General features: G+C 40.2%; 1 protein-coding gene across 1 annotated transcript; it reads right to left on the reverse strand.

The window, feature by feature from the left end:
- Positions 1 to 3,454: 3,454 nt before the first annotated feature.
- LOC127315025 (endo-1,3;1,4-beta-D-glucanase) lies at positions 3,455 to 6,271 on the reverse strand. The gene is made up of 7 exons (XM_051345566.2): positions 5,938 to 6,271; positions 5,801 to 5,822; positions 4,949 to 5,075; positions 4,618 to 4,708; positions 4,436 to 4,525; positions 4,234 to 4,334; positions 3,455 to 3,761 (listed from the first exon to the last, which is right to left on the reverse strand). The coding sequence occupies exons 1-7, from the start codon at positions 6,086 to 6,088 to the stop codon at positions 3,621 to 3,623; spliced, it is 723 nt and encodes a 240-aa protein (XP_051201526.1). The 5' UTR covers positions 6,089 to 6,271; the 3' UTR covers positions 3,455 to 3,620.
- Between the last annotated feature and the right edge of the window lie 3,295 nt (positions 6,272 to 9,566).

Below are 9,566 nucleotides of genomic sequence, written 5' to 3' on the forward strand. Positions count from 1 at the left end.
ATCAACCTTACTATCAAAGACTTTACTTGGCACAACAATGCAATAAAGTAAAGATAAGGAGAGGTTGCTACAGTAGTAACAACTTCCAAGATACAAATATAAAACAAAAATTGCAGAAATAAAATAATGGGTTGTCTCCTATAAGCGCTTTTTCTTTAACGCCTTTCAGCTAGGCGCAGAAAGTGTAAATCAAGTATTATCAAGAGATGAAGCATCAACAGAGGAGTTGGGAGCTTTCTCAACAATGCATTGTATGTTATCTATGTAAGTTTCAGAGGCTCCTCTTTCATTTCTTTTAGGCTTACTATCCTCCTCAAATAAATTTTCAGGAACAATCCAATCAAAATTCTTTTCTAGTGCCTCATGCATTCCTAAGAGCTTACAAGGTATTGGTACATTAATCTTCCCCTCATAATTGACTTTATTAGTGTACTTTAGTCTATCTTTTTTCATCTTTTCAAGGGTATTTGCAAAATTGGTATAAAAGCCAAGCCTCTTATGTTTAATAAAGACTTTCCTAGCCTCTCTAGCTACATCACCAAATTCTTTAAGAAGGATTTCTAAAACAAAATCTCTCTTTTCTCCTACTTCCATATCAGAGAGTGTAAGAAACATATGTTGCATTATAGGGTTGAGATTAACAAATCTAGCTTCCAACATGTGTACTAAAGAGGGAGTAGCAATTTCATAAGTAGGAGCAAGTTCTACCAAGTGTCTATCTTCAAAATCTTTAACTGTACTAACATGAGTGAAGAATTCTTCTATATTATCTCTTCCAATAATGATAGACCCACACCCTACGGGTATATCTTTCAGAGTGAACTTAGGGGGAAGCATGATGAAATAAACAAAAAGGTAAATAAAGTAAATGCAAGTAACTAATTTTTTTGTGTTTTTGATATAAAGAAAGCAAACAAAATAGAAAATAAAATAAAGTAAAGCAAGACAATAAACAAAGTAAAGAGATTGGATGTGGGAGACTCCCCTTGCAGCGTGTCTTGATCTCCCCGGCAACGGCGCCAGAAAAAGAGCTTGATAACGCGTGAAGCACACGTCCGTTGGGAACCCCAAGAGGAAGGTGTGATGCGTACATCAGCAAGTTTTCACTCAGTAAGAAACCAAGGTTATCGAACCAGTAGGAGATGAAGGCCACGTGAAAGTTTTTGGTGAAGGAGTGTAGTGCGGCGCAACACCAGGGATTCCGGCGCCAACGTGGAACCTGCACAACACAATCAAAATACTTTGCCCCAACTTAACAGTGAGGTTGTCAATCTCACCGGCTTGCTGTAAACAAAGGATTAAACATATGGTGTGGAGAATGATGTTTGTTTGCAAAGAACAGCAGAGAACAATGATTGCAGTAGATTGTATTCAGATGTAAAAGAATGGACCGGGGTCCACAGTTCACTAGTGGTGTCTCTCCAATAAGATAAATAGCATGTTTGGTGAACAAATTACAGTTGGGCAATTGACAAATAGAGAGGGTATAACAATGCACATACATATCATGATGACTACTATGAGATTTACGTAGGGCATTACGACAAAGAACATAGACCTCTATCCAACATGCATCTATGCCTAAAAAGTCCATCTTCGGGTTAGCATCCGCACCCCTTCCAGTATTAAGTTGCAAACAACAGACAATTGCATTAAGTACGGTGCGTAATGTAAACAATACAAATATCCTTAGACAAAGCAATTTTGTTTTATCCCTAGTGGCAACAACACATCCATAACCTTAGAACTTTCTGTCACTGTCCCAGATTCAATGGAGGCATGAACCCACTATCGAGCATAAATACCCCCTCTTGGAGTCACAAGTATCAACTTGGCCAGAGCCTCTACTAGCAACGGAGAGCATGCAAGATCATAAACAACACATATATGATAGATCAATAATCAACTTGACATAGTATTCCATATTCATCGGATCCCAACCAACACAACATGTAGCATTACAAATAGATGATCTTGATCATGATAGGCAGCTCACAAGATCTAAACATGATAGCACAAGAGGAGAAGACAACCATCTAGCTACTGCTATGGACCCATAGTCCAAGGATGAACTACTCACACATCAGTCCGGAGGCGATCATGGTGATGTAGAGTCCTCCGGGTGATGATTCCCCTCTCCGGCAGGGTGCCGGAGGCGATCTCCTGAATCCCCCGAGATGGGATTGGCGGCGGCGGCGTCTCTGGAACTTTTCTCGTATCGTGGCTCTCGGTAATAGGGTTTTCGCGACGGAGAGAATAAATAGGCGAAGAGGCAGAGTCGTGAGGCGCTCGAGGGGCCCACACCCTAGGGCGGCGCCGCCAGGTGGTGTGGGGCCACCTTGGCTCCTCTTCGTCTCCTCTTCGGACTTCTGGAAGGCTCCGTGGAAAATAAGACCGTGGGCTTTTGTTTCGTCCAATTCCGAGAATATTTCCTGTGTAAGATTTCTGAAACCAAAAACAGCAGAAAACAGGAACTGGCGCTTCGACATCTTGTTAATAGGTTAGTGCCGGAAAATGCATAATAATGATATAAAGTGTATATAAAACATGTGAGTATTGTCATAAAACTAGCGTGGAACATAAGAAATTATAGATACGTTTGAGACGTATCAGGGGGCTGCTCGATCGGCATGAATAAAGGTGGTAGTCCTTGGATCTCTCTCGTGCCAAACCGAAGATCTTCCTTATGCATGTCCATCTGGATTTGGCTGGAAGTTGAGTTCTGGAAGGCTCCGCTGGCAAATGTAACAGTTCTCGTGCCTGGAGTTTGCTGATTTGGGATGTATTCGACCGTGCGCACCCTTGCTTTATTCCGACCATTTGGTTCTGGAGGGAGCGACGCGAACTCTGTTCTGTGTTGTCAGTAGATGACATTCTAGTCCATGGTGTATGAGAATTTCTTGAAGTCCAGATTGGAGGACTAGCAGCGGAGGATCGAGTCGTGGTGTTGTTGAGGGATTTACTTGGTATTCTCGGTCTCGTAACAAACAGTATACAAGTGGGGGCAGCAACAAAGGTAAAGTCCAGAGTCTTATTTCAGGGTGAAATCCAAGGTCTAGCCTTAATTGTTTGTGTGTGGCAATGGTCTTGTTGAAGGCATTGTTTTGAGAGCGGAGACTATCTCCAGGGTGAAAACCTAAGATATTTTGATCGGGCGATGACAGCGCTTGTTCACTGTTCTCTTCTTGGAGGCATCGCTTCTGGAGAGCCTGGGTGCTGTCCTGGTGGTGGTTGTATTGTTGTTGCTAGGACTGAAGTACCGTAGCAGATTTCTTTTTTCTTACTTTTCTTTTTTTTTCTTTTTTGGCTGTGTGCTTCCGTTCTAACATTAGGGTACTATGTTTTTGCAGAGGCTAGATGTAATTGGTATCTATAAATATAATATATTCCTTTTATCGAAAAAGTTATGTTATTTTGTGTTCAAGGTTATTTGTGCTCGCACTCAAATTACAAATACAGTAAAAAACTACACAAGCACAAGCACACATACAAAGTTACACATTGCCACAGGTGAATCAGGAACGACTGCTACAACACATAAACCCAGCTTAATTGCATGATGACCAACGGCCGACCAACAGCTCCCAGAGCTTAAGAAAAACAGAGCAGCTACATCAAATTCACTTCAGGTACTTATTAAACCAGTCGGTCATGTCCACCAGGGCCTCCTCCGCGCTCTTGACAGCAGACGCATCGTCGTTGCTATATCTCACAGCCCATCCATGCGCAACTCCAGGGAAGATCTTGACAAGGTGATTGATCTGTATAGCCCCAAAACATAATCACAGGATGTGAACTCCATCAGAAGATATACAAACTGCTACCCATCTGTCCCATGGCTATTTTGCCTAAATTAGTCAGACCTGGGACCGTCAAAACGAGGTCCAATGATCCAAAATCTTAACATCTGCACAGAATGGCATTCCTAGTGTACCCAGAGTAACGAGTGAGGCCCAAATCCTAAGAAGTAATTTCTTGGACTAAGTTAAGGCTGCACTTTAATAAAAAAATATTGATACATCATCCAACATAAGAATGTCAGTGATGTGATTTGAGAACTGCTTAATGTGGAAGAATGTCTGATGCCAAAAAATAGTTTGTATTCCAGACAATACATGGTTTGGGACTAGGGTAGTTTCAAATATGAAACAAAGTTTAGCATTAATTATATACTTATATCAGAAAATCTAGACCTTTTCTATAAAAAAATTAGACCTCGAGATGAGAACTTACCCCAGAGTTAGAAGAAAGAACCTGCTCAAACTGTCTGATCAATTCTGGTGGGGAAACATGGTCAACTTCGGCACCAAGTATAGCGATTGGACATTTCACCTCTGATATTAGATAACATGTGAGGTAGAGCAAGAATTCAAATCCTTCAAAATAGGAACAATGTCTTGACGCCTGTAAAAACCTCAAGAAAGAGATATCTTACCTTTGATATCATCAACAGTAATACGAGAAGGGTGCAACAATACAGCTGCATGTAGCTCACGAGCTTTTGCTAAGTCCACAACCCCCTTGGCTAATATATTGGGAGAAACAAAACCATGCTTAACAGGCTAAGCATGCAAAATCTTTAGTTCGGAAGTAAAATAAGGTAAAAATAGCTCTTACCACCCCAGCAATAACCTGCAGCCCCAACACTCGTCACTCCTTGCTCTTTCAGAGCAGCAATAACTGGTTTTGCTTCTTCAAATGCTTGTGCCTGTGTAATGGAACATAGTTTATTATTATTTTTGAACAAGTAATGGAACATAGTTTATTTGTTTAAGAAAACAAGAAGATAGATGGAAGATGAACAAGCAACACAATGTATGGTGATAAGCTCTTCTGAGTTCTGACGCTCTTGCCACTTGGTACTTCAGTCAGCAATGCCATTGGACAGAAACTTTGGAAATATTTAGCAAAGAAGAATAAGGGTACAAGGAATTAAGAGGCAACAAACCTGGGGATGCTCATTTCTCCACACTTGTATTGGTCTATCAGCATTTTCAGGTGCGTATGGGTCCCCATGAAAGAAATCTGGCACCACAACAAAGTATCCTGACGAAGCAACTCTGTCTGCTATCTTCCTTCATGAGTTAGGAAAGTAAAGACAGATCCCATTTGTAGCTCACACTCAGTGCTCAATATAAATTCAAGTTTATTTTATAGTGGGCATAGGCTAACATAAATATTTAAGTCCAGTAAACATGCTAAAATCACTACACAATAATCCTCAGAAATATAGGAGCAATTAATCACATATTCTATTACCATGAGTTATTCTGAGAGTCGATTATCAGACCGTCTGTAGCTGCTCCCTTTGAGGTAAAGAAATGTAGAAAAGTAATACTCATCTAAACATCTACAACACATCATTTTTATGTTATTAGATTTATCACGAAGTTTACATTTTTTTAGACAACAAAACATACTTTAATAATTGTTTCTTAGTTTTTATTAAAAACGACATGTTTCATAGGAAGTGATGGTCAAAGTATTGTTACTTTGTATCTTTTGTCAGTATTATTGTATGAGCTTGAGTGACTGACAGACAACAAACTAGCTGAAATACTGAACCTTTAATACTAACAAAAAACGCCTTGATAAGATCAGCAGGGAACAAGTATGAGTGTGTATCGCTGTCACAGGCCACAGCATCAATATTCGACTGGCGGTGAATGCTCGTAATAAAGGCTGAAACAGCAAAACCACAATACGCTCTAGTCCTCTAAAGTCATATCGATGTACGATTTTTTCGCTAAACCAGAATATTCAGTATATCAATCAGATATCGAAAAAAATGATTGCATACCTCAGATTCGGCGCTTCAAACCCTGCAAGGAGAGGGCGAAAAGGGGTGTTACTTATTACTCGCCGCTGTCTCTAGCTTAGGAACATGGATACGAGGAGTAAGAAAGAGTTTTGGGAGGCAAAATCGAAATCAGTTACCGAAGATGTCGGAGATGAGGACGACGGCAGCCTTGGAGTCAACGGCGCCGGCGACGTACGCCGTGAGGCCGCCGAAGCTGTCGACGACCTTACCCTCCCCGCCGGCGGTGTTCAGCGTCGGCGGGTTAGCGCAGCACTGCGGGGTCGTCATCTCTCTCTCCGCCTTGTTTTATTTTTTTCTCACGCTCGCAATTGGAAGCAGTCAAGCAGCCGAGCAGGATGACTGGATGAGGAAGCAAGGCAGGGAGGAAAAATGGGGGAGCCGTACGACGTCGGGTTGATGAGGACAGAATTGCATCAAGACGGGGGCTAGAAAGTTGGATGCTTTGGGCATTTCGAGACGAAGTGAAAGGTGAAGATCCGGCCATTCAGTCAGCGAACAAGGATGCAGCAGTGAGACGGCTATCATTATACTTCCTCTGTATCGGTTTAACAGGCACGCACGTAGTTTAAAAAAACACTTTGATCATTAATTTAGTTAATAAAATATAAAAATTATAAAATTATATCACTGGAAACCTGATTTGAATATGAATCTAATGGTATAAAATTTATAAACATATAATTTATATTTTGTTGACAAAATTAATGGTCAAACTTTGTCTTAAACTACGTGCGCGCATGTTAAACCGATAGGAAGAAGTACCAAGGATAGTCACTGCTGACACAATGTTTAGGGTTGCCAAATTCTTGTTTTTTATCGAAAAACGTAGAGGTATCATAGCTAGTAGCCTAGTATCATGCACTACATGCATACAAAAATGTGGCACATCATTTAATGTTGAAAGAGATGATACTAGTATTATATGTAGATACCATATCATAGCATGTATAACTAGAAAAATAATTCTAAACAAATCTTGTAAATAATTTTGTATTGAGATTCTACAAATCAGTAAATATAACTAGCATATCATACTTCTACATGATACTATGCATTATGGTGATAGTATCGTACAATAGTACCATATGCATGACACTACTATATGATACTTTTCATTGTGACTAGTCTATGGTTTACCTCGGTGTTTTCCGGCATGTTTTACACCACAATCTAAACATGCCATCTTTGTACAATGTTTGTTTTTCCCCTTGCTTATATGAAAAGGCAGTGCTCCTGCAGGTTGCTCAAAAAAAAGTCTAAGGAATGGCATAGTCACTTCCCTCGAACCTGGTAAATCCGAGTAATCAGGTAGCTTTTTTAAACGTGGGTACAAGCTTTCCCTATTCTATTGATTAAGAACAAGTTCTACAAGAATGTAAAAGATCTTAGAATATATTACAAGATTACTCTCCCGACATCAAATGACCTAAATTCTTTGCTCCAGCTAACACTCATAGTCTAGCCTCGTTCTTTATCCTATCAAAGACGACTTGCGAGGGGGCGTATTTGTTGTTGAACACCCTATCATTTCGCTCCTTCCAAATTTTCCGTAAGATTAACATGGCTAGGGACGCCACCCCTTTGAGGTTTTCCCCAAAGACATCATGTTCCACCACTCCGGGAACGATTGTCCCGCCGGAAGGTTCGTGTGAAGCTCGGATGCGTAGCCAATCCTTTGCCTTCTCCAAAAGCCGCAAGGTGAACAAACAATGAATGAAAAGATGATCCACGGACTCCGTTCATTGCTTGCAAAAGGGCATAAACCGCAATCTGGCCACCCTCTCTTCTCCAAGCGGTCGGCGGTCCAAATCCTATTTTGATATGCAAGCCAAGTCATCAGGAAGTTGCACGGTGCGAAAACAAGGGTCGCCCTGATTAGCGCAACGAATTTTCTTTAACCGAGCAACGATACCAATATCACAGCTATGTCACCAGATGGAGATCCTAAACCAGTAGTCCAATTTGCTCAACCAGCTCCATGGGAATTTGTTGAAGATGAGATGATCTGTAATGTGGCAGGGTCGTAAATTCCGATGCTTCTAAATCCTAAGATATTTGTGAGCTTTAGTGTAAAACTTGTGTTTGTCAACAAAAAAAAAATCAAACTACACAGGAGCACTACATGTATTATATTAGGAGGGGGAAGCCATAAAAGCTGAGGTTCTACGGAGGAGAAAATAAAAATAAAAAATGACCCCAATCATCCAAGATAGAAAAGAAGAAGAAAATTGCTAAGAACCAGGGAGTAAGAGGCGACCCTTGCTGGCTAACGACCTAGCAATGGTCAATCTCTAGCGTCACTTCCACGGCGTGGTTCCCATGGTGGTTTCTTTGTGAATTATTTTCTATCCTAGTCCATCTATATTCTCGTGCTTATATAGAAATAATATTACATGGACGGTTATACCATGTGACCCAACAACCGTATGATGAATACTCTCGTGCGTTTTGTTGTTGTCATAAACAGTACATGGTATTTATGTAGTATTAACATCACACATCCCAATACATATTAGTGACATGGTATGATAATAAATGAAGAAAGAGAGTGAAGTGGTAACTAGTTATGTTATGTTGATTTAAACTCATAGGGATTCAACTCATTTTAGGATCTAAGGAAGAAAGGGGAAATTTATGTTTTGTTCTTGCTCTGAAGCTCCCGATGGCTCCAGTAGCTTCTACTCTCTTCTAACTGTATACATAAAATGTAAAAGTTATAGTTTAGTCTCTCGACTCCACTATTTTAGAACCTAAGACCTACCAACACCCCCCCTCAAGATGGGGCAATATATCTATGAGCCCCATCTTGTCACAAAGTTTCATTAAAGATACAACATTAACACCTTTCGTTAATACATCAGCAAGTTGGTCTACAGATTTGACAAAGCTAACATGGAGAATTCCCTCATCTAACTTTTCCTTGATGAAATGTCTATCTATTTCAATATGCTTGGTTATATCATGTTGAATAGGGTTATGCACCAAATTAATTGCCACTAGATTGTCACAGTAGAGTTGGAGAGGTTCCCCATTAAGAAATCCAAGTTCAGATAATAATATTCTCACCCATATATGTTCACATAAGCCCAAAGCCAAGGACCAAAACTCTGCTTCTGCAGTGGAGCGAGCAACTACAATCTGTTTTTTGCTTCTCCAACTAACAAGATTATCACCTGCGAATACACAGTATCCTGTTGTAGGCCTTCTATCATCCAAACACCCAAGCCAGTCAGCATTTGTGTACCCTTCTAATTTTAGGTGTCCATGATTAGAGAATAAAATTCCTTTCCCATGACAAATCTTGAGATACCGCAAAATCCTATTCACAACATCCAGATGACTAGAGCGAGGATCTGCATATACCTGCTCACTATACTAACAGCATATGCAATATCTAGTCTTGTATGTGATAAGTAGATTAAACATCCAATTAGTCTCTTATATTGATGTTTATCTACTAGATCACCTAAATTTGCTAGAGTACGATGGTTCTGCTCAATGGGTGTGGGTGCTGGCTTACACTCTAGCATACCAGTTTCAGCAAGAAAATCAAGCACATATTTGAGAGATAAATACCTTGGGTTCCATAAGAAACTTAAATTAATTCCTAGGAAATAATGTAGATACCCTAGGTCTTTGACCTCAAATGACTTTGCCAACGTCTTCTTCGGGCATAAGATCCCTTCATCATCATCACATGTAATCACTATGTCATCAACATAAACCACAAGAAAGGTAATCTTTT

The sequence above is a fragment of the Lolium perenne genome, chromosome 1, assembly GCF_019359855.2.
Source record: "Lolium perenne isolate Kyuss_39 chromosome 1, Kyuss_2.0, whole genome shotgun sequence".
NCBI classification, from domain to species: Eukaryota; Viridiplantae; Streptophyta; class Magnoliopsida; order Poales; family Poaceae; genus Lolium; species Lolium perenne.

Coding starts and splice junctions, on each gene's coding strand:
- LOC127315025 (XM_051345566.2), bottom strand. CDS start 6,088: ATGACGACCCCGCAGTGCTGCGCTAACCCGCCGACGCTGAACACCGCC. Junction 5,076..5,800: donor TTTGAAGCGCCGAATCTGAG/GTATGCAATCAT, acceptor TAACTCATGAAG/GAAGATAGCAGACAGAGTTG. Junction 4,526..4,617: donor TGCAGGTTATTGCTGGGGTG/GTAAGAGCTATT, acceptor CCAATATATTAG/CCAAGGGGGTTGTGGACTTA.